Here is a 24,947-nt window from a genome sequence, read left to right as displayed (position 1 = left end):
ATTAAACAGGCGTCTGCAGCCACTTTTCAGATCACAGTGAAAATTTTGAAATGTAAATGAGTTTTAATGACAGCCAGACAGAATTTGTACGGCTTTTGTCTTTTTTTTCTTGATTGATATGAAACTGACTGTTTGTCACCATTTACCAAGATGACCTCATTTCTGCTGTGCAGCTTCGTGCTGAGCTGCCTGGGGCAGGCTCAGGTAACAACTCCAAGGAAGTACCTGGGGAGCAATGCAGTCAAACGCCAAATCCAAGCCCAAAGGGGGGGGGGGGTCTGTTTTGTAGCTGTCTTATCTGACTGATGACATTAAATGAAACTCCTAGATGTACTATTGCAGATATATTTTCACAGCATAAGAAGAAGTGTAATGCACAAAAGTTTTGGAGTTTCTGTGCTGCAGCTAAACAAGAGAATTATTTCATGATCAACTTATCTAAACCTCTTCTAGCCCCTTGTAACACTTTCTCAGGACATCTTACTCTGCACCACATTTTTGTTCTTCTAAACTAGCTGAGTGCAAGACTCCAATCTCTCATAATGTTAGCCCGAATCCCCCATACACTGATTTACACACTGTCCACACAGCTCGGTCTGCTCTCTGTCTGCACAGAGATCAGAATAATGACTTGCTGTGATTCCTGGATGCAGGTCAAATATGACTGCCTTTCCTGGGGCTGATATAGTGTCTGCCGTTTCAACACTCCTCATTGACCTCATACATGGCAGAAAAATAACAAGATTTCTTCTCTGTGCAGTGCATGTGAATTCTGATAAAGTGCAGAGTATTTTCTGAAGTGGCTACTGCGAGCATGCATTAAATTATAGAGCATTTTAACAAAGATCGCCTACTGAGAATTTTCAGTAATATTTGAAATCTTATTAAACTAATTCTATCTTTCCTTTTATATGGTCTAATGAGGCATGAAGAGTTTTCACAAAAACTCAAAACCAGGCCTCTGTAACGCTGTAACACTCTCTGTTTAAACAGAGAAGACTGCAACTATGAGCCTGGTCTTCGCCCAGGGCTTAAAAAAGCTACTTATTAAAATGACAGGTTTTACACTTCCTTTGAGCTACAGGCTGTATACTCTTAGGTAAAGAAAGTGTACTGAGGTACGGTAAAAGGAAAAAAACTTTACGAGCATGTTTCATAATGTTCCGTTTTCAGGGGGCACCTTTTTCCCCCGTCGACCATTTACAGATGAAAAAGAGAATTCAAACTGACATGTTTCGTTTCATCGCCATGAGACCGTTGCAGTCTTGAATCTGCAATGTAATCTCCACATGAAAGCTGCAGTTTTTCTCTTTAATCTCTTATCAGCAGTTAAGACCATAATGTACAGATGTATAATTTTATGGCTATAGATGTGTAGCTATAACAACTATACATCTATCTGTATATCGAGCACAAAAGAGCAGATGGGCGACTAATGTTATGCACCAAAATACTGGAATACCAAAAACAGCACATTCTTTCACTGAGATTCAGAGAAATGGCTCTAGTGATCATTACCTTTTCAACTTGAAAAATTATAAGCATTTCCATTTCGACTGGGGAGAGTAATGACCTCTTAAGAAGAGCTATTCAACTGATTAGCACAAACAAAGAATTGCCTAAAGACCCCTGTTTGGCATGTGCTCTATACCCATAATTTCAAATCTCTTTCAAATAAAGACGATTGATCTTGGAGTAAAAGAGCTTAGATTCAGGACTCTAAGAAAGAAAAAGTCAACATAGGAAGCAAACGGAAGTAGCAGAAAAGCATGCAGCTTATTAGAAAATGTTAAGTATAACAGGGGGGCAGGCTGACACTGACTGAATATAAGGGGTAGTAATTATTTTAAAATGGGTGGAAGCACTATTTTTATACAGGTTGGACAGAAGGAACCATGGATACAAAAGCAGCTCTCAAAAGCTTTAACCTAGCTCTGCAAACTGTCCAAGGTGTACCTAAGTTGGATAAGCAGAAGTGGATGGATGGATGGATGGATGGATGGATGGATGGATGGATGGATGGATGGTCGGATGGATGGATGGATGGATGGATGGTCGGATGGATGGATGGATGGTCGGATGGATGGATGGATGGTCGGATGGATGGATGGATGGATGGATGGATGGTCGGATGGATGGATGGATGGATGGTCGGATGGATGGATGGATGGATGGATGGATGGATGGATGGGGTTGGTGGGAATAATCTTTTTGGCAAACATAAACCTGCTCCTGATGAACTTCCAGATAAACCACAGATAAGGTCAACAGTTGTTAGAGTTACCAGAACTCAGTGATAAATGCTTTGACTCATACAGTTGTTTCAAGTTGGGGTCACTATGAGGTCAACATCACCCTTTTCACTTTTCCCTTATCCATTGTATCATATTTCTCCTTTTTAGCCTGTTTTAAGTTTATAATCTCAGAAATACATTCACAGCATTGTTGCCTACCACTATGACCGCTTCCATGCAACCTCTTTCCTTCTACTGGTCAAATAGTCAAATAAACTAAAAAAGGGGTGGAGTACAGGCAGTAGAATTGCTACTGGATAAAGTCATATAGCAAATGCAATTCTTTTCGAGAAAACAGATTTTTTTTGTAGTCTAAGTAGATGGAAGTAGGGCAGGGTGTGGGGTGTAAGAGTTCCTTAAAGGCTTCACTGCACATCTGCACTGTGCAGCAGAGGACACACCACTAACAGGAACCAGATTGGCTTCATTGCAAGGTCACGTACTACAATCAGCAGTTAGGCTTGCTCACGCCAAAAGATTAAATTCTGTGTCATACAAGACGTATTCTTACGTCATTGGATGTACGGGAAAATGGCAAAAGGAGTGATGTACAAAGATTTCACAAGAATGCTGATTTTAATTACAGATTGAGTTTGAAAACAAAGATTTAGCTTAAAGGTCAGGAAACACATTTGTTAGCTGGTTGTGTTCACTTGCTGTGAATAATCACAACATGTGGAATGTTTGCACAAATGTCCATGAGACTGTACATTAATCATTACAACACTGAAATTCCACTGTAAAACTGAGACAGTTCATGATGCTTCAGCAGGTGCTGGGCTTTTCTAACACTTTCTTAGCTGCGGTTGGTCATGCCTCATGTCACAACTATTGCAAACTCATAAAGAACATCTGTTATTTGGGACCATGGTGAATTATAATGAAGCTAATTTAATACATCGTCATTATCATCGTGTTACAGATATGAAACTCACAGCTTCTTTCTTAGGTACACCTTGCTGGTACCAGCTTCTACCTCATTTTGCCTTCAGAACTATGTTAATTTTTCATGGCATAGATTCAACAAGGTCCTGGAAACATTCCTTTTGGTCCATATTGACAAGATACTATCACGCTGCTGCACATGCATGGTGTTAATCGTCTGCTCCACCACTACCTAACGGTGCTCTATTGGATTGAGATCTGGTGACTGTGGACACAACTCGAGCACACTGAACTCAATGTCATGTTCAAGAAACTATTTTGAGATTATTTGAAATTTGTGACATTGACCACTGTGGTTTAAAGGGATGGACATGGTCAGCAACAATACTCAGGTAGGCTGTGGTATTCAAGTTGTACTCAGTTGGTTCTAATGAGCCTAAAGTGTGCCAAAACAGACATCCTGCACAACATTTTCGATCAAACACTGATCATAACATTATGACCACGTGCCTAATATTGTGGCAGTCCCTCTTTTGCTATCAAAACAAGCCTGACACATTGAGGCATGGACTTCACTAGACCCTGAACGTGTGCTGTGGTATCTGGCACTAAGAAGTTAGTAACAGATCCTGTAAGTCCTGTAAGTTGTGGGGCCTCCATGAATTGGACTTGCTTGTTCCCCACATTCCCCAGATATTTGATTGGATTGAGAGCTGTAGAATTTGGTCAACACTTCAAATTTGTTGTGCTTCTTGTGTCTTTGTGACAGGGCATATTGATCCTGCTGAAAGAGGCCACAGCTGAAGGGGAATACAGCTTCTATGAAAGGATGTACATGGTCTCTAATAATGTTTTGGTTGATGGTATGTGTCAAAGCAACATCCACGTGAATGGCAGGACCCAAGCTTTTCCAGTAGAACTTCCATTTCTCTGTGGTCCAGATCCCTGACTGGTTCCTATGCAGCCTCATACCCAAAAAACTTCAATGAAAAGTGCAGTGTGTATTCTGATAACTGCTACCACAACCAGCATGAAATTTTTCAGGAATTTGTGTAACAGTAACTCATCTGTTGGATCAGAGCATACTGGCCTTCACTTGCCATGTTCCCCACAGTTTCATTTTGGAGGATAGTCATAAACCAAAGCATTGGACAAATTGACCTGATGAACATCCAATGAAGATTATACCAGTCACCCCGAGGAAGCCCTACAACCGTGCACAACAAATTTCACTGTTTTCACTAACAATTAAAAAACTCTAAGGGTGGGGGGATGACTTTTATCAGATAAATCACAATATTTTACAATATACTTTAAATGAATAATAATGCTTATTTGGAATGATTCAGCAATTCCTGTAATGGATCTAAGTTGTGAACTTCCGTGTATAATTGTTGCACTAAGCATTTTGTGGTTAAAATACAGCTGTTCCCACTCATATGTGGCCACCAGCAGTGCAGTTTAAGCATTTAATCCCCCCTGGTTTCCAGTCACAAGCAAGTCCCAAAGCATGAGACAGGAGGTGGGGCCCCACCAGTATCAGACCATGATCTCATAAGAAAGGAAGTGAGATGTGCTAAATGTTCCTAACATTAACTTTATGAAGTCCTGCTGACCAGCAAGTGGAAACAATAGGAGTGGATTTACACCCTGACGACTGACAGTTTATATGTGAGCATATGTGAACAACTCCCCTGTTGTTGGATCTGAGCGCATCCAATATACAACTTTTGCTCACACTGTGGTCTGAGAGCTTTATAAAGCTTGCGTGTGTTACAGGATTATTCCACAGAATTGTACTCGTACACGTATATGGTTTTTCATCTCGGATTTCCACCACAAAGCACTTCTAAAACAGAAACAGAGCTGGAAACACAATAAATTGGTAGAAAAGTGTTTTACATTGGAAGAGATAATTGCAGAGCAGGGAAGAGCACGCATTTTTGAGACTTTTTCAATCACCATGACAGAACTGCCAGATTTTTTTTTCTTTTTACAGACGAACACCCTCTTTGAACTGATTGTAATTATTTCAGCATTTCAGAGATTGTTTGCAATAGGCTGGCTTGCTGACTATGTAAGGATGCTTGACAGTTGTCCGAGTACCAACCACCAGTGTCCCTGTTTCTGTCGTGCTTAACACGGATAATAAAGCTTTCAGTTCAAGTACAGAGTGCATGCAGATACCAAGTGATGCAGATTTTTTTTCCCTCAATGAAATATTGAAAAATTGCAGAATTTTCTTTTTAAATATTTAATAAAATTATGTTGCCACATGGAAGCACTTTATAAAAAGTGGTGATTTTTTTCCTTACTTTTTTTTCAATTTACCATTCAAGCAAAACATAAAGTGGTTTTGTAAATCATGCAGTTAATTTATCCCTCATCAGGGATTTTGGCTGTGAAGAAACTGGTATTTTTTTAACTGCTCTCCGGATCAAAAGATCATGGGAAAACTAAAACACAATACTTATCGACGAAATATCAGTCGATCTTTAACTCCTTTCACACAAATAGTGTTTGTACAGTGAAAGAATGTGTGAGAAGAGCTGGATTATATGAATAAGTGACCTGACACAGAGGAGTAATCAAAGAAAACATCAACTAGCACAAAATCATCTTTATGACTGCTAAAATCCCACAAGTTCACTCTTTGTGTTGAAGACAGGGGGATTCCCCAACAGTGCTCTCAACTTCAAACATTTATTGATTCAGTCAGTACACCTGTCTGAAGTTCCTAGCTTTCATCTGAGCACCTCCTTCACACTGCTGATATCACTCAGAGATGTGAGAGGGCTCAGCTGAAGGCACTAATTGCACTGGGAAGCACAGTGAGACCTGTAGCAATCATTAGATAAAGGGCGACAAAAGACAGAATAAAACTTTATATAAAATCCTGGAAGAGCCTCCTTAATTTCCTTTCAAGCCCCGGCAATCTGTCGAGTTCTACATCTGTCGAATCATCATACTTCAGGTAGCTATCATGAACATATGCACTCATGCCAGCTGTGAACTTACCAGGCTCCAAAGTAGGAATGTGCACGATTTGCAACCATATCAGAATAAACAAATGCATCAAGAATAAAGACAACAGTAACAGTGCATGTGTTTTACACAGCGAATAACTGTGTATTTGTTAAGCATATTAAACAACATCATATGTTGTCTGCAACAGAGCCCAAGAGCCAAAAAAAATTAGTTTAACTGGGTGACATGTTAACCAGACGTCAGTTTGCGTGATGATATAAATATGAAGCCAGGATCACTCCTTTTTCTCATTAATCTGCGTGGTTGATGCCGCTTTGTTGCGCCATCACCCTATGGACTCCATTGACTACAAGCTTTTATGAATATGTCACATCCTGCACAAGTATATGGCAAGCTGCATCTCCATGAACTGCGTCCACCAACGAGGCATCACCTAATCATCTTATCACTCTCCAAAAGACTAAAAATGGGGCAAAAGAGTAGGTTTTGGATAATGTCGGACACTTTCTGAAACGTTAACAGATTTAACTTGAAAAGTAAACAAATGGAGGCAGAGGACAAATACATTATATTTTACTTGGATGCAAACTTTCTATAAGGTGAAATGGAAGCTAAAGCTTGTTTTATGATAATGAGATAAGATGAGAAATCCTAAGTCTATCACACACATGGGAAGTTGAAATGATCATGAAATAATGATAGGAATTAAACAAATATTATCTGGCAGACAATCATTTGTCAGACAGATATACAATGTTATAGAGGGTGATAGCTGGCTCACAGAGCCAGCCTTCCTAATCAGTTTCTTCAGTCTGTTGTTGTTCCCAGCTCTGATGCTGCTCCCACACAGACCACAGCAAAGTACACTGTGCTCGCCACAACTGAATGACAGATATTTGTTTACCTGTGTATTCCATTTATCTATCAGACAAGCTGCTGAGAGTTGTGACTGTTATTAAGACCCGAGTCTGTCTGGTGATCAATTCTGGGCTTCAGCAGGCACATTTTTGTAAATCATCATGACAATCATTGTTGTCTCAATATGTGTCTTTGGTCAGGCTCTGTAGTAGAGAATGCTGGAAGTTCTTATCACACAACTCGGGGATCAAAAATTCCAGCAGCAGGTCACAGATGCAGTAAAGCAGATGCCTGCAGAAAAACACAGATGTAGGAAAAAGACATTAAGAATCTGACATTCTTAGATTGATGATATAATAGTATAAATATGAAAGGTAAGAGGAGTTTTCAGTTCTATCTGAAACATTAACATTGTGGTTGTACTGTTTAGTGATAATCAGAGACCAGCACTGATACAGTTTCTGTTCTCCTTTGTTAAAACACAACAGTCAGACTTGTTTGCTCAGTGGTTTTGGTTGCTGACTCACTTGTTTATCTGGTGGTCCTGCAAAGACTCCAGCATAGTCTCCAAACTCAGTCTGTACTTCTCATTACCCAGCATGTCAGTGATGAGCTCTGCTCAGAGACAAACAGTGAAACATACTGTCAGAAGCTGTGAAAATCAGGGCAGCATTTAACAGCTGTAATCTGATTTGAACAGCTGTTATTCACCTGGGAGCAGCTGCATCAGGCAGTCCAAACATTGCTCCTTTGTTTTCTCCTTTTGTGCAGCACTTCGCTCAGGCTGTGGTTGTGCAGGCAGAGTGCCACCGGGCCACACAGCTTCCTGCAGCACTTGTAGGTAAATCACCCAGCAAGGAGCACTGGTAAGGTGGGCGACACCTACATCCAACCATCTGATACAGAAATCAGTTCAGTACTTTAGTGAGTGCGTCCATGTTCAGGACATATGCCAGTGTGTCAAACAGACGGAAGGGGAATTAAATGCAAGCTCATGAAAAAGCGTGCTTTAACCAATTAAAGGAGAATGCAAAGCATGAACCTTAAGCCAGAAGTGAGGTCCCAGAGGCAGATATCAAGCCACAAGTTGTGACCAGTATGACCATTTAATGATAGCATAACATTAGGGGTAGGAAAAGCCCATTTCCCACACACCATGTGGTAAAGTGGGTCCAGCAGTTATTTAGTTTAGCAAGTAAAGCACAAAAAAACCCATAAGATTTATGTGTGTGTGCTAAAAAAAAATCCTGAAAGACAATCAGAGAGAAGATCATGCACCATTAAAATCCAACTAACCACCACTGATCTGTCCTTGTGCCCTCTAGATCTGGCTGAATGAAGGACAAATAAATGACTGTAAATATGTCACCTGCTCACAAAATAGACCCCATAGCCAACTGTTGAGGCCTTGCTGTGATTTACTGTAATAAATAAAAATTCAATAATTTTTCCTGCAATGTGAATAACAGAGAATGACAGTACAAAGACTGCAAACAACCAAAAGGACATCACACTAACTATGGCAGAGAGTAGACAAACACCAGTGATAATAATGGCAGATAAATGTAGCAAGAGTGAAAAGAGAGTAGTCCTCTAGCAGAGTCACCCGAGGTATAAGTTTTATCAAATAGGAAAGTTTGAAGTTTCGTGATCAAGGTAGAGAGAGTGTCAGTGTCCTGATCCCTAACTGGGAGCTGGTTCGACAGGAGAAGAGCCTGATAGTCGAAGGCTCAGCCTCCCATTCTACTTTAAGAAACTCTACCCATATAGTATGATGATCATTTAGGACTTTGTATTCAAAGAGAAGAATTTTGAATTAAGTTGTGGTTTTAACAGGTAGCAAATCAAGAGAAGCTAATATATTAGCACTCTCACTGTGGCCTTTGAACTGAAGGTTTTTCGGGGAGATTTTTATAATAACGTGTTTACAGTAACCCACTCTAGAAGTAACATCTCAAACTCATTTTTCAGCCTCACTCTCACAGGATGTTTTTTTAATTTGACAATATTGCTCAGATGAAGTGAAACAGTCCTAGAGATTTGTTTAATGTGTGAGTTGAGTGACATATCCTGTTCAGAAATGGCTCCAAGATTCCTCACAGTGTTACTCGAGGCCAAGGTAATGCCATCAAGATTAAGTATTTGATTATACACCATGTATCTGATATTTTAGAGAGAAATAACACAATCGTTTCAGTTTTGTCTGGGTTTAGAAGTAGAAAATGACAGGACATCCGGTACTTTAAGACTTGCCTGTAGTTCAACTAATTGCTATGAGTCATCTGGCTTATTATCACAGGGCGTCCCAGGGTGTCAGAAGTTATTCGCCCGTTGTGTATGTGAAGTGGGAACAACAGTTCACAAACAGCTGCAGACGCTGAGGAACTCTTACCTCTCGATGAAAGTCCCGAAGAGCAGTCGGATGGCCTTCTGGATGTTCTCAGTGCACAGCCAACTCCACTGATCCTTCATCAGCAGACACAAGATGTTCAAAGCGACATCTGCCACAGCTGTGTCTGTGTACAGATGTCGTACAAACACACACACACACACACACACACAAACCCCCAATAACTATACGTTTATTTCAGCACAAGGATGGGAATCTTCACAAATGAATTAAAAAAATATTTGACTACTTGTAAAAAGGCAGAACACACCATTAGTGGTAGTGGGCAAAAACATGGAGTTACCTTTGTGTTGTTAATAAACAGTCAGCCAAAAAATGTTTTTAATCAGAAATATCTATTAATAGATGCTGTGGTCAAGATTTTTCACTGCAAGTCAAAAAAAATTCTTACCAAATGTGGATTCAAAAAGTCTGTGTATTGTGCCCTATTGCTGCAAATCTACTGCTGAGCTACAGCCACCACAGACATTAGGTTTTGCTGCACCCATGTGGTAAAACTGTGTCAGTGCATCTTGCCAATGTGGATAAATCTACTTCAGACAAACTCAACCTGTGCCGTGAGTTTTCCCTGAAGTCTTCTTCACATCTTGCTCACACCTCTGCTTGGTCTCTTTCCCATTCTGTCCGCATAACAGTCTTTCCTGCTCACCAACAAAATTCTCAAGGTGGGACAGTGACATGCCAGTGAGGACCTAGAAAGTCAGAATAAGCAAATGATTTCTGAAGAAAATGTCAACGCTCTCCCACATTAGTCTGAAACACATTTGTGTTGATAGTTAATGAAGAATAATAACTTACAGTGCTACCTTCACTGAAGCAGTATGTCACTTTAGGATGTAGATCAGGAATGTTGGGTATATTGAATGCTGGGGAGATTTTGCTTGGGAAAAGCCTCCTGAAGCACAGAACACAAAACAGGAAACCCCAGGTTGCAAAAAAAGTGAATTAAATCCAACACAAAAGAAGCTGAGAATTAACTCGCTGAATTAATAATAAGGAAGAAAAGTCGATTTGAATGTGTGTGAAGATTGGTATCGGGCAGATAGAGCTCTTACCTGTATTTTCTGTTGTCCATTGTTCTTCCATCAGGATCTCCGTCGATGTCCTCTGTTGGGCTGAGGGGCTCTGGATGTGGGAAAGCTGTCTTCAAAGTGTCCAAAGCATTTTCCATCATCTTTCAATCAATCAAACATATGTGAAATAATTAAATTCAAGTTGTAGAAAAAAGAAAAAGCCTCCAGTTTTTGTCTCATTCTGAACATGATTAGCTTCTTGAGTATTTTTTCTTCTCTATTTTGTGCATTCTTGAGTATCACAATGTGGAATTTTTTTTACAGATTTACACAAAAGGTCCAACTCTATCCTCAAGATTGAGGCATAAAGCTTCTTAGTTAACTCTTGCAGTGGAGTAATAGAGTAAATTTCACAAAATGCAACTACTTATTAGTTTAAGTTTCTGTTGGCTCATTCCTACCTTATCAATTCTTGACTTGGCAAAAGGTTTTCTTCCAAAATATGCACAGACACCTGAATTGAGATCAAGGAACTCCTGCATGTCTTCGTTGTTGGCTATCTCAGGAATGCTGCTTAATTGCTAGAAAACAATAACAATTATAGCACAAGAACAAAAAAAACCAAAACCCATGTAAATCCTGCAAATGAAAAAAGTTATAATCCAGACGCTTACTTTTAGGAAGGCATCCAGCTGGCTTTTACGCACTTCAACCTTCTCACCGTCTGGACTGCTGAATGAGAGATCAGGGAAAATCCTCTTTGGGCCCTTGACATCTGAAATGCAATAAATAAATAAATGTGGCATTTCTTCTTGGACTACTAGGGTTTGGTGATGTCTTCAAGCAGAGGACGATGTCTTACTCTTGATTAATTTCTTCATTTCGGGCTTCTCCTCTAAACGTGTCTGCAAGTTGAGGAACTCGCTGTATCTGCGATTGACGGCGTGACAGGCAGCAGGCTGTGGAGTGGCACTGCCGTCACTGGTCGGTGTCTCAAACTGTTAAACAGAAAGAGGTGTGCAGTATGCAATCATCAATAATCCAATTTCATAAGCCAGCTTCATTGTACCAGGCTGTGGCATGACTGTACCTTTACAGTGTAAAGAATATAGGGATGTGTGCCGGTGCCACGCTGCTCTTTTGCGGTGATGGTGCCACCAATTCTGACATTCTGGATGTTCACAGGTGCCGCTGCGTTGTTGGGGGAATCCAAGCTATAAGAGGGTAAACAGAGCTTTCTTCTAGGGCAACCTGGAGATTTCTCTTGAGCTATGCCTGCCGGCCACTGGGAGTCCACCGGCACCACCACCTTCTGTCCTAGATTTCTCAGAGGACCAAAGCATCCATAGGCTTCATCATCTTTTGAAGTGAGCATGCTGCAGAAGTTGTTTGAAGGACCACACTCGCAAAAGCCTCCTTTCAGATCATCATCAGAGTCAGCCTGAGTTAGCGAGTCCAGTGAAATTATTTTGGACTCTGACGAGTTGGAGTGGTGGGCAGATGTGAGCGGACAGCAGTTCACTTTGTATGGTGTGAGCAGACCTGGGCGACAGCTTTGAAATTTCCCAGCTGACGCCAAGCTAACCATGCTGCTCAGTGAGGACTCCCTCTCATGGATCGTGCTCCGGCTCTCATTCAGGTCATCAAGGTCAGAGGTGCTTTTGCTGGCGAGACCAGCTTGATCGGAAGAAGACAGTGACTTGCAGGTGGCCCAGGACTCCTGGTCGATCTGACATTTGTATAGGGGATCTACTGGGAGGTCATCCACGTTGATTTCCTGCTGTGGTTCTCTGCATCTGGTAAGTATGTCTACAATGGTCTGGTTGAGCCAGTCAGGATCAGATATCCTGCTTATGAGTGGTAGCAGCACGTTGCAGGTAATAAGTTCTGTAACCATGTAACCTCCTGTCCTGGTTTCCATCTGTGGGTATGGAACCAGCACATGTAGTATAAGGTGAACTAGAGCTCTGGAGTAGCTGAGCTCAGCAGCTTTGCTGCTCACAGCTGGATGAGGGGTGTCTACCTCACTGTAGAGCTGCCAGAGGCTCATGCTTCCCTTTTGTGTTGACTGTATCTGTCTTACTGTCATATAGTTCTGCAGGTGACCCCCGTACACCTCCAGCAACCGCTGAACCATGGCTTTTCTGTCCACTCGCCGGGCACGCTCCTTCAGTTCCATCACTGACTCCAGCATCGAATTACGCACCGCACGCTCAAACTCGCCCTCCACCTCGGGCAGCAGAGTGCGATACCACGAGGACACGAAGTCACGCACTGCTTTGTGGACAGCGCTGTGGATCTCATGGTTCAATCTCCACTCATGCTCAGGTGAATACTGAGGTGGGTTAATGTTGCCAAGAGGCAAAAAGTGCTCCAGGTGGAGAACGCTGTTGGCATCCAGCAGAGCCCGTGACCCAAGCCAGCCTCCGAGAACCACCAGGAGACTGGTGAAGACGCAAAGGAGCCAAACATTAACAAGAAGGTGGAAGAGGACGAGCCACACCAGCAGAGCTCCGACCCCCAACAGCTTCCCCTGCCCAAGAAAATCCAATAAAGACATTATGATCGGCAGTGGAGATTTGTCCTGTTGAAAAAATATATGCATATACTGTTAAATAACAGGCAATAAGAACATTATAGTAATGACTAAATTTCAGTATAACTGTTTAATGCAGGGGCAGGGGAACTCCAGGCCTTAAGGGCCGGTGTCCTGCAGGTTTTAGGTGTGTCCTTGATCCAACACAGCTGATTTAAATGGCTAAATAACCTCCTCAACATGTCTTTAAATTCTCCAGAGGCTTGCCAATGAACTAATCATTTGATTCGGGTGTGTTGACCCAGGGTGATATCTAAAACCTGCAGGACACCAGCATTTAAGGCCTGGAGTTCCCCATCCCTGGTTTAATGGCTTCAATTCTCACATGATAAAGCCAGCCAGCTACAACTCTCACTCAGATCTATGTTTACACAGTGTTTGTGTCTATGCTGGGGCTTTTCCATATCACTTTATAGGCCTGCCATTAACAAATATTTGCATTATAATGTAATCTAGTTCCCTCAAGTTTTTTTTTTTTTTTTTTTTTACAAATTTCCCCTTTTCATTTGATAATTTCTTGTAAGTTAAAATCTAAAAAGAGGGAAAAAAAGAAAAGAAATAGGAAGACTAGTCTCTAGTTTCCCACAGTAGCAGAAGACAATTAGTTTACTATTCAAAACCAAAAAGATATTCATAATACATTAATATCCAACAGAGATAAGAATCTAAATCCTCATAATTAAAACGATAAGACCAGAATATGCAGGGAATTAGAAAAATAATTTAGCATTTCATTAATTTTTTTATGACATAAAGAGAAATTGTGTTGTGTTTACTGGAAATGCACCACATAATTTGGAGGATGTGTGATTTAATTCCACTGATCATAATACATGTTAAACTTTAGATGGGTTAAGTGCTGTACTGGATTCAAAACACTGACCCAACAAAGTTACTGTTCCAGAGTACAATCACTTATACTGAGAGACTGTTTTATATTTGCTGCCTTCATGAGAATAATAAAAAATGATCAGATAATGTCCGAAGTCATTTGGAAGCAAAAGGTCCATATGACAGCTATAAACCTATTATGTTGTTTGTATGGAGTATAATGTTATACTCCATTAACTGCCCTGTGACAATATAATTACGCTTGAACGCACCATCTGTTACAGTATCATGTCAGAGGACTTTCTTCCATGTCAACAGTAAATTGATATAAACTTTAATGGACAGCGAGTCTTGCGCTGCCTGTTGTTGAACTTTTTTCTGCTTTCTATATTTCGCATAACAGTCAAACCTCGAGAGAAATCCAGAGCGTGTTTACAAAAGTACTGTGGGCTAGCAGCAACTAAGGTCAGAGCAGAGGTCAGTGAAGCTCACCTATTATATGCAGCTAGCCTGCAGCCTACTGACAGTGGATTTCTATTAGTTTAGGCTATGAAGCAGAAAAACACACATTACCTGAAAGGTTAAAGGACCCTCTTTGGACAAATGCAGGTCGTGTTGAATGTCTTCCTGCTACGGTCTTAATCCTCCAACAAAGATTATCTGGATAGAGACACAGAGCCCATATGGACAGCTCCCTGGCTGCTGGTTGTCTACTTGAGACAGTTAAAGAGCAATACGGTCATCTATGTGCAGCTGAAAACAAATGCTAGCGATAAGTATGCAGATTTTAGAGAATAAAACTATGTGACCATAAATAAATGAACAGACATAAAACAAGCATACAAATGATACACATTTAAGAGCTAGTAGCTAAATCAGCATAAGTTAAATTCCTTTACTCCATTTTTACAGTTCCACACATTTAAATATATTTTTAAATTCATTATCTTTACATTTCTTCTTGATTTAATTGCGTACTTCTGTGTTTTCACCAGTGTTTTCTGCAGAGTAATGAGAGTGACTTGACCACCAGTGCTTTTGATCTGTTTTACAAGTTGATCAAAAACTATATATATCTATCTATCTATATATATATATATATATATATATATAGATATATATATATATATATATATATATACACATATATAGATATATATGTATATAGATATATATGGATACACATAAATGTAGGAATAAAGTGATCGGCAACCCATAACTGTAAAGTAAAGTTTTGAAGTCCTGATTCATATATTCTATATTGCTCTTATTGGTGTATATTAAAGTAATATTTTAGTCATGGGGGACATTGGGGGACGACATGGAGTAAGCACTTTCTTTGTCTGAGCTCCTTAAAACATTATTTTTTCTATTTGAGATTATGTCACATCACAATGACACAAAAGATTTGAATTTACTACAGTAGATTTATATATTACCAATGCTGTCATCAGCATTTTTATGTAATAAAAACATCAAGGCTTTAGTCCTTAGCCCTTGACCTTCAGGGGGAGTTGCACTCTCTGAGTGGTCTTGTTTTATGTTTATTATCCTCAATAGCCTACGATATTCTATTACACCTACACTATGGTGTAGGTGTAAATGAGGAGAGGCAAACCTTAACTTGGAGAACAGTTAAGATAAATTGCATTAACATAGATGCTACTGCCATAGTTTGTCAGTTGCTTGCTGCCAAAAACATTTGGAGGTAAATAAGTTATCTAAAGTGCTCCTAAGAAGTACTATCTCTCTTCTACTCATATCTTGGTTGTGCAATATTTAGTGATTTCCCTTCCTGTTTCCTTTAACTCTTTCCCATGTGTCATCCTTTAGTGTCTCCTTGTAAAGTCAGTCATGTCTGTTTGTTTACTTTTCTTTATGTCAGATTCCTGTGTCTTTGTCTCTGCCTCGTGTTTTATTGTAGTAGCTCCTGTCTTTTGTGCACTATTTTCAGTTTTGCTTCCCCTCTCTCTTACTCTTGATTTGTCCTTGCTGAGTCCTCATCTGTCTCCACTTTCCTAATCACCTTCCTGTGTATTTGATTCTCTCAGATTTGCCTTTGTTGTGTTTGTTGTGTGCTGTCTGTGGTCCGCGAGTGCTGTGGTTTCATCCTTATGGCCTTAGAAACACATTTATACAAAAACAGAGTATCAGCAGTATAGCTGTTTTAGTTTATCCTTTGTGTTCTCCAGTAAATTGGTTCTACTCTGCCTGCCACACAGAGAGCCAACGCAATTTATTATTTTTTGTTATACAGTATAATCTCTTTGCCAGTCCTGTTGACTACAGCTTATTTACCAATATAAGCAAAGATGTTAGACATAAAACATAGAAACCTGGAAAATCACCTGTTAGCACACCACGTGGTTTAAGCAGGTGTAGCTGGCCCAGAGTGTAGCTTATGATTGTATAGGCCTGCATGTAGCTGCTGTTGTAAATGCTTATTCATTTTTCTGCCTACCTTATTTCATAACCTCTGTTTTGTGGGCACTGTGTGTGACTGCAAGCCCAGGCGGGCACAAGTGACTCTCTCCCTCTCTCCCTCTCTCTCTCCCTCTCTCTCTCTCTTATAGCTTACATAACGCAGTTTATCGCTGCAGGCGGCTGTCACAGCTCCACGCACATCACCGAGTGGGTTTCTGTGGTCTAGCAGGACACGGATATAGAAAACAGGAACTGCATCCATCACCTGTCATGTCATCTGTGAAGCTCGAGCGTCCAGGTAAGCTTCCTCCTTGCTGTGAATACTGTACGGTAATACTTTTCAGAGGACACAGAACGGTGCGCTGCAGGTTTCATAACTTACAGGAAGCAGCACGTTTTACAAGCCACGAGCATTTGAAGAGCACTTGATAAAATCGCATTTATCATATTTGCATCTCTATAAATCAGCGGGACTGTTGAGAGCGCGGCGATGGGCGCTTGTGACTGTATGTACAGTAATATCAGTACAGAGTGTTCTTTCAGCCTTACGGTGGTATGTGTGGATTTAATTTCACAGGCCTGTGGATATGAAAAACTCGACAGGCATTACACTACCAGCAAAACAGAGTAGAGCTGAGGCTGTACTGGGAGACTTGGATATCTGCTGTTTAGCTACAGCACAACCGTCACGTTTATGGGGATTTTGTAACAGCCCGTCTGCTGTAGGCCAAATATAATTAGCCATAACTTATAGCAGAAAATTTCCCTCCACATCAAACTAATTGTTTCAACACCGGTTTATTCAAGGTTTTTCTTTGATTTGTCACCCCCCTGTAGTACAGTACAATATGATAGGAAAGGGGCACTGGGTGTATTTGGATAAAGCTTAAAGCGACATGTTTGTCATTGTCTCAAACTCCAGAAATTAAACTTTTGTACATTGTAATTTGCCTGAGTGGATCTCCAGGATATACTGTTGTTTAAACAATCATGTGCTTTTACTTTTGTAAAAATGAAGCCCTTCCCTGTCAGTAGTGGCAGGGGTGGATGGTAACTGTACAGCTGACTGTTGTGAATAATTTAAGTCATGCGTCTTTAACACTGGAGTCAGAGGAGCAGTTGGTGGCTTTTTCACTGAGGATCTGAAGCGGTTAAACAGGGTTCTCTCTAAAAGATCTCAGCAGGGCACTGAGCTGTTTGTTGTAGCTTTTCTGCAAATACAGGACACCCTAAACTAGAACAGCAGATTTCAATGTTACTGGTTATTTTATACTTTATATTTTATGTTTTAGTAGCTGTAAATGAACTGTAAGCAAGTAAATGAACACTTGAAAAAGTAATGGCAGGTTTTAAATGTTTCTTAATCATGGTGAAAGTTTACTTTATTTTTATTTTTTTTATCCCCCAAATGCTGTTTGTTTGTCCTTCTGTCTGCATTTCAACAGTGTTACGTAAAACTTACCAAGCCAAATGTCATTAAACTCTGCTCAGAAGCAAACCTTGGGCAACTAAAGAGCTCTAATGTGGCACAGACCCCGAGTGCCTGTTTTCATTCCTTTCTAAAAAAAATTTATTGAGCTGCATGCAGAACTGTTTCACCACAAGAAAAGTAAAGTTTATACTTGGGTCGTCTGTTGTTTACAGCAGTTACTAAATAAAAGGGAAATATTGTCCATCTGTAAGAAGTGTAAAGCAAAAGTTGGACTAAAGAAAGGTCATTTCTGTCCATTCTTTCATTTAGGTTCAGATCAGGCAAAAAATGCCCACAATGGCAAGGTACTGAAGGGGCTGGAGACAATTGCTGCCCTGGTCCGCTCTGTAGAGGAGACCCCTGAGCCAGTAGCTACCAAAGTAGAGGGAACCATTCCCTCCTGGATCAATGGCAGACTCCTCCGCAATGGCCCTGGGAAGTTCGAGTTTGGAAAAACACAGTGAGTTGTTTAGACCTGCTGCAAAGCACAAAATGAACGTGTCTATAACAATGGAGTCGAGCCTTAACATCTGTGTTTCATGACAGCTACAACCATTGGTTTGATGGGATGGCCATGCTGCACCAGTTCAAGATTGAGAGAGGCGAGGTGACGTACATGAGTCGGTTCCTGCAGAGCGATACCTTCAAAAAGAACAGCGAGCGGGACCGGATCATGATGTCTGAGTTTGGCACGCTTGCCATGCCTGACCCCTGTAAAAACTTCTTCCAGCGTTTCCTTTCTCGCTTTGAGAAGTTTGGTGAGTAAATAAGACAGTGGGATGAAGTATATGTGCATAATAGAGCAAAAAGCTGGTTTTCTCCTGCACTTTACAAAATAAAAAAGAGCAGAAGAGCCACAACAGCTAGAGATAAAATCAAGTTTATACTAACTTTGCTTTGCTAAATCCTCCTGGGATGGAGCCTCTTAAGTGTTCTGTATATACCCAAGTTACATAACAAGGCTTTACAGTGGGGAACCAGAGGGGGAGCACAAAATGTTTTACATTCCCACTGGACCCTCCAGTATAACTACAAACTGTAAATCATATAGTAGACCAATTTCTTTAAAAGGAGAAAAGCTTTCAGTCCTAAAAAAACATGTCATCCTTTGTTTGTCTTTGCTACAGAACCCACAGACAATGCAAGTGTGAGCTTTGTGAAATACAAAGGGGACTACTATGTCAGCACAGAGACAAACTTCATGCACAGAATGAACCCAGAGACCCTAGAAACTTTAGAGAAGGTAATGTCATTTGTTATGTGCAGTAAACACATTTCTTTGTCATTGTGTAGTCTGGTATAAACACAGTATACATCCTTATCATTCTGTTGTTTTGCAGGTGGACTGGAGTAAGTTCATTGCAGTAAATGGAGCCACTGCTCACCCCCACTATGATCCAGATGGTACCACCTACAACATGGGCAACTCCTATGGAAGAAGAGGTTTGTTCCTTGAGTCAAGTATCCACACTTAAGTCTGCACAGTTACATGGCTCTTTTTAAAAAAAAATAAATCTTGATTTAGAAAAAAGAAATGAGCTGTACTTTGTTGAAAGAAAGGAGATGCGGCAGTTATCAGTGTCAAATCACAGCAAGCGTCTGGATTCAAATCCACTGGCCGACTTGGGTCTTTATGTGGAAAGTGCGTCATCGCTGCCTCTCCAGGCATTCCAGCTTCCTCCCAGAGTCCACAGACATGCACATTAGATTAACTGGGTTGGGTTAATTAGGTTGATTCTAAATTGGCCATAGATATCACTAGTTGTCTGTCTCTGTTATCCTTGCAACAGATTGGCAAACAGTACAGGACGTACTGAAAAATGGATGGATGGAAAATGGATGGAACTATGTTTTGTAAAACACTTCTCCTTCCAGGAGTCCTCTACAATATCATCAGAGTACCTCCTGAGAAGACGGAAAGCAAAGACACTCTGCAAGGAGCCAAAATCCTCTGTTCTATTGTGCCTGCAAACAAGTCCCATCCCTCCTACTACCACAGCTTTGGTAAGCCAGCACACCAGGGTACCACTCATTATGCTTGATTTCTTTTCCATTTGCTGCCCTCAGCTGCAAAGCTTGCTAAACTTTTTCTTCCTGCTTCCAGCCATGTCTGAGAACTACGTGGTGTTCATCGAGCAGCCAGTCAAGATGGACCTGCTGAAGATAGTCACATGTAAAATAAGAGGAAAGGCTCTGAGTGATGGCATCTACTGGGATCCCAAACAAGAGACAGTCTTCCACCTCGTGAACAAGCACACAGGCGAGGTGAGATGTGACTGTTAATATTTTTAACTGCACTTCAATATTATATTTATATACAATAACAACTGATGTTCCTGTTGATTGATTATGCAAGAAATAGCAAGCCTGCATGTAATGTAAATGTAAAAAGAGGCAAAGTGTGGGCAAAGACAGAATCCATTTAGATTGGGTGTGGATTTGAAACATTGGTTGAATTCCACTCCAGGCCATTAGGGGGCGACCTACGCTGAAAATGTCCATCTCTGCTTTGCGCCACAAATTTGCAATGACATTGCAGTAGGAAAACTCCCTAGAGTGGCCCCATTTAAAGGGCTACACAGAGAAAACTAGGTGATTCAGAATGTAATGTAACAGATGTAATAAGCATTTTGTGTATATATTAAGATTTTATTACTCTATGTTGATTTTTTTTTTTTTTTTTTTAATTTTTAACCTAATTTGTCTTCTGAATAAGTGACGGTGATGTTGAGAAGTACTGTCCTTAAAGGAGAGTGTCTTTGTAGTTTACAGCTAAATTAAGTACTTGACAGAAATTCTGTAACTGTATACACTGTACCGCAGGTCAGCTCAGTGAAGTACCACACCAAAGCCTTCTCCACCTTCCATCAAATCAACGCCTTTGAGGAGGATGGATTCTTGATGCTCGATATGTGTTGCTCCGACGACGGCCAAGCCATCAACAACTACCTCATCCAGAACTTGCGTAAATCAGGAGACGCACTGGATGAGGTCAGTATAATTGCATGCACACATGGTTACAAAATAAATGTAGCAAGAAAAATAGATTGTTTTTTTTTTTGCACTGTACTTAAGTTTTGGCGTAAATATTTATAACGGGGGAAGACAATATTGGCTTTGCTAATTTACTAAATGATTTAGTGAGAAAGATGTTCAGTGTTAGCTTTATGGATTTCAGTCTGTTCAGATTTGAATGAACCAAATATCTAAAATGTACAAATATTGTCCCTCTCAGGTGTACAACACCTTGTGCAGGGTTTTCCCTCGGCGTTTTGTTCTGCCACTGCATGTGACCAATGAAACCCCAAAAGACCAGAACCTGAACACTCGACCCTCCAGCAATGCATCGTGTGTCAAAATCGGTGACGACAAGGTGAGTTGACTTCTTGCTCATGCCTTCATTTACACTTCACCTGTAGCACACATGCTGGAGGCAGTGACTAGAAATGAGCTGTCTTGACAACTCATACAATGTTGTACAAGTCAACAAGCAGGCAGTGGAAATATTAAGCTTCTTATTTTGAAATTAATCTAAGTGGCAGAAGTAAAGCAGATGCAGAAAATTAAGTTAATAAAATGAGTACTAGGATTTTTTTTTTTGTTGTTTTTGTAAAATTTGTAAGGTTATAGAAAAGCCTACTTAAAAGTAACCGCTACATTTGTAAAACTAGTGGGATTGTTGGATATGTGAATGTAATTTGGGATATTTATATTTAGACTAATGGGTAACATCAGCACAAAATCTATTCTGTTATCTTAAGAGATGTTTCTGTAGTGATTTTTATCATTTTTACAGTTTGTGTAGTTTGACCTGTGTGGATGGAAGTTTACATAATTTCTAGTATGTTAGAACAAATGTATGCAATCAGAGTTCACATAACTAGGTTGCAGAAACATGAGCCCAGTTAAAGGTGAAGCTCGTGGTCACAGAGCTCGCACGCTCTACTGACCTTAGGTGGTAGTTCATCCTCTTTTTCAATAGGTGTTCTGCCAGCACGAGGATCTCCATGGAGATGACCTCCATGAGTACGGTGGAATGGAGTTCCCGCAGATCAACTACGCCAGATGTAACGCACATCCGTACCGTTATTTCTACGGCTGTGGCTTCAGACATCTGGTGGGAGACTCTCTGCTCAAGATGGACCTGAAGGACAAGACATTCAAGGTGTGTATGATACTGTGCAAAGGGCTCCACCTCATTTAAGCATGAGACAGCGTTAGTGAATTTGATCATATTCACTGCTATTATATTGTGTAAATTATTAGTTAACATCATTTAAATGAATCATCTAAATGGTCTATTGGCTTATTGCAGCTTCTTTCTGGTTAATATCAACTGTCTTCCTACACTGCTGCAGACAATTGTCTATAAATTCAACCACATCTGGGCTGTCACAGTAAAAGCTCATGATCTTTCAGATTTAAAGTTTTATGTATTGTTACTTAGTAAAAAATATTTAAAACTAGGTAAAGGATGCCTCAGATGAACTACACATGAAATATTAAACCATTACTTTTGTTAAAAGTAAGGCCAAAATGTAGAAGTAGCGTTTGGGAAAAATTAACTACATCCTGACTGCTTCCATAGCAACTGTGATTATGAGTGCGAGCAATTTGCTGCTCTGGGAGCATTCAGTTGTGTGTTTAACAAATACCAGACTGGAACTGAGCCAGTAGTTGAAGGAGCAAAATTAAGATGCTGCTATTGGCTTGTAGTATCATTCTGCTCATGTCTTGATAAGAACAAGATCAACTTTAAAATCTGGAGTTAAATTGAAAAACACTGACACTTGTGAAAATGATAATCCACAGGTCTGGTACCAGAAGGGTTTCTACCCCTCAGAGCCTGTGTTTGTGCCGTCACCTGATGCTGTGGAGGAAGATGATGGTGTCATCCTCTCGGTGGTTCTCACCCCATCACAGGTAAGACTCTCAGCTGCACAGACGTAGCAAATACATCTGCCTAATGTGCTGATCATTGTGCAGCTGCATCAATTTTATAGTTTACCTCTTTGCTTGTATTTGACTCAATAAAAAAATGTCCCTTCAAACCCTGTTGTGTCTCATGACGTTATCAGAGGTTTATGGTTTCCTGAATTTGAGGTACCAGCTTGTCTGCAAGTCAGCCTAAGCTCGATTCGTTTCCTCTTCCAGTTCTTTAATCAGCTGGACACGATCTATCATAAATATTCATGTAGGCGACGAGCAGAGTCATAAATATTCATTGCTGAATTTACGCGAGTGAATTTTTGGAATTAAAAACAGAACTTTCTAAAGCCTTCAAGATTAATGGCAGAAAGTGCACTTGCTGGCAACATTAATGGTGCCAGTAAAAGGTTTTCTGAGTAATATAAGATTTTTTTTTTTTCCCCTAAAAATGATGTTCTACTACATCCCAGTGTCCGTCTTACTGACAGCACATTGGGCAGCCTGAATCTAAACTGAGCATTGTGCTATTGTGTCCATCTCCCCTATAGCAAATGTTAATTGTTCATTTGCCCTGTCTGTTTATTTTAAAAGATCCTAATCAGTTTTAATTACCCCTGAAACACTGGATGAGGACCCTTTTAATATTCTTTTGTACACACAAAATGCGTTCTGGTCCTTGAATTTAATTAAAGCTGCTTTTCTAAAGACATCCACACCTCTCAAGCATACCTCCACCTGGTGTATTGAACCTAAGTGAAGTCTTTCACCATGTGGTGGTGTGTAGAGAAGTGTGTTGTTTTGTGTGTGTGTGTGTTAACACCATCAAACGTTTCTCTCCAGGATAAAGGGACCTTCCTCCTGATTTTGGATGCCAGGACATTTGAAGAGCTAGGACGAGCCTATGTGCCTGTTAACATGGCTTATGGCTTCCACGGTACCTTCAGTGCCTCTGCATAAACGTTTTGTCTTTTAGACTCCCCATGAATACAACGCATCGATAAGCATTAGACAGTTATATTATCAGATGGTACTGAGTTGCTGCTGCTTTTTATGCTTACGTATACTGTCTATAGATATTCACTACAGGTGGGGATCACCACACATTATATGTTATCACCATATTTCACTGACAATACAAGCATGTTGCAATTAACATTTTGCAGTGTGCTGAATGTTACAATAATCTGATTTATGCTATCTCTCTTAAGTAGTTTACTGCAAATAGACGTTGGAGTCCCGTTTTTACTCTTATGACTGAGCTGTTAGCTTGTTCTGAATTAGGAGGTAGGTCGCTTTGTCAAGCGAAGTGTGATCAGTGTTGGACGGTTTTTCGACTTGGCTGATTTAATGCAAGTTTGCTTGGCTAATGTCATCTCAGGAAGGCGGCGCATGAGATGGTAGTGTCTCCAGAGTCCTTTCATTTAATATCGATACAAGAATACCAAAAATCCCCCCCCCCCCCCCCCCCCCCCCCACTATTCACCGTGTGTTTCAGAGGGAGGACTCGTAAGGTACAGCTGGAGGTAAATCTGTGGTCACCCAAGTGCCAAAAAGTTTTTTGTTTGTTTGTTTGTTTGTTTTTTAAAATAAATTTTAATATTCCACTAATTTTTACAAATCTCACTTTTGTACTGTTTTTTAAATATAATTTTTTAATTAAAGTTTCAACATTAACACTTTTCAGAGGTGAAGTGTCTGGATTCTTTTCACACACAGAATCGGTGAAAACACACGGTTGAGAATAACGTGCATAAGTACGATTTCTCACATCAAATATTCTTTTACAGTCTTTTACTGGCAAGTGGTACGTTTAAAGTCCCAGGCTTTAAAGTCAACATGTGTTGCTATTTATAACAATTTGTATAGCAATCGAATTTGCATCCTTGACATGAATATATAGATATTAATCCTTAATTTCTTATTACCTTTGTTCAAATTACTTGTTTCACGGCATAAATTAAGCCCCAAAATAGACTGAATGGCACACAATAAATCACTTAAACTAAACAGACCCCATTTTACATAACAATGGGGTCTTTTTAATTGAGAATTTAAAATTGTATTAAACTAAGTGGCATTTCTTTACCATACAGTTTTTAATTCTGTTAACTTCTGCTCCACTGTAGGGAGAAATATAACTCTTAATCCACAATTTGACAGCTTTTAATTTCCAAATTACCCCTTTGTGTTACAATAAAACATGCTACAACATGTTTAAACATTTAAAAGACACATCGAGGTCTCCAGC

At 40.2% G+C, this 24,947-nt stretch overlaps 2 protein-coding genes across 12 annotated transcripts; one reads left to right on the top strand and one right to left on the bottom strand.

Annotated features, from left to right (window-relative positions):
• Positions 1 to 2,304: 2,304 nt before the first annotated feature.
• Positions 2,305 to 21,836, bottom strand: snx19a (sorting nexin 19a). Of its 11 annotated transcripts, none has more exons than XM_005472056.4 (13): positions 21,721 to 21,836; positions 14,449 to 14,585; positions 11,539 to 13,032; positions 11,311 to 11,446; positions 11,123 to 11,223; positions 10,910 to 11,029; positions 10,491 to 10,609; positions 10,234 to 10,330; positions 9,986 to 10,127; positions 9,418 to 9,541; positions 7,737 to 7,921; positions 7,553 to 7,640; positions 2,305 to 7,316 (listed from the first exon to the last, which is right to left on the bottom strand). In XM_005472056.4, the coding sequence occupies exons 3-13, from the start codon at positions 13,006 to 13,008 to the stop codon at positions 7,205 to 7,207; spliced, it is 2,694 nt and encodes an 897-aa protein (XP_005472113.1). In that variant the 5' UTR covers positions 13,009 to 13,032; positions 14,449 to 14,585; positions 21,721 to 21,836; the 3' UTR covers positions 2,305 to 7,204. The 11 variants fall into 11 exon arrangements, 7 of the variants coding, with proteins under 7 accessions (XP_005472113.1, XP_019219369.1, XP_005472114.1 ...); XM_019363824.2 differs by having other exon boundaries at positions 14,449 to 14,535; positions 21,721 to 21,817; XM_005472057.4 differs by having other exon boundaries at positions 14,449 to 14,588; positions 21,721 to 21,802.
• bco2a (beta-carotene oxygenase 2a) lies at positions 16,441 to 24,080 on the top strand. Its single transcript, XM_003446796.5, has 12 exons — positions 16,441 to 16,597; positions 18,041 to 18,230; positions 18,317 to 18,528; positions 18,898 to 19,013; positions 19,111 to 19,213; positions 19,646 to 19,774; positions 19,875 to 20,035; positions 20,594 to 20,761; positions 21,006 to 21,143; positions 21,753 to 21,935; positions 22,583 to 22,693; positions 23,540 to 24,080. Exons 1-12 carry the CDS (start codon positions 16,570 to 16,572, stop codon positions 23,654 to 23,656), a joined length of 1,656 nt encoding a protein of 551 aa, XP_003446844.1. The 5' UTR covers positions 16,441 to 16,569; the 3' UTR covers positions 23,657 to 24,080.
• Positions 24,081 to 24,947: the final 867 nt, after the last annotated feature.

This window comes from Oreochromis niloticus, linkage group LG10 (genome assembly GCF_001858045.2).
Source record: "Oreochromis niloticus isolate F11D_XX linkage group LG10, O_niloticus_UMD_NMBU, whole genome shotgun sequence".
Lineage (NCBI taxonomy): Eukaryota > Metazoa > Chordata > Actinopteri > Cichliformes > Cichlidae > Oreochromis > Oreochromis niloticus.
This window is presented reverse-complemented; position numbering and strand designations above follow the sequence as displayed.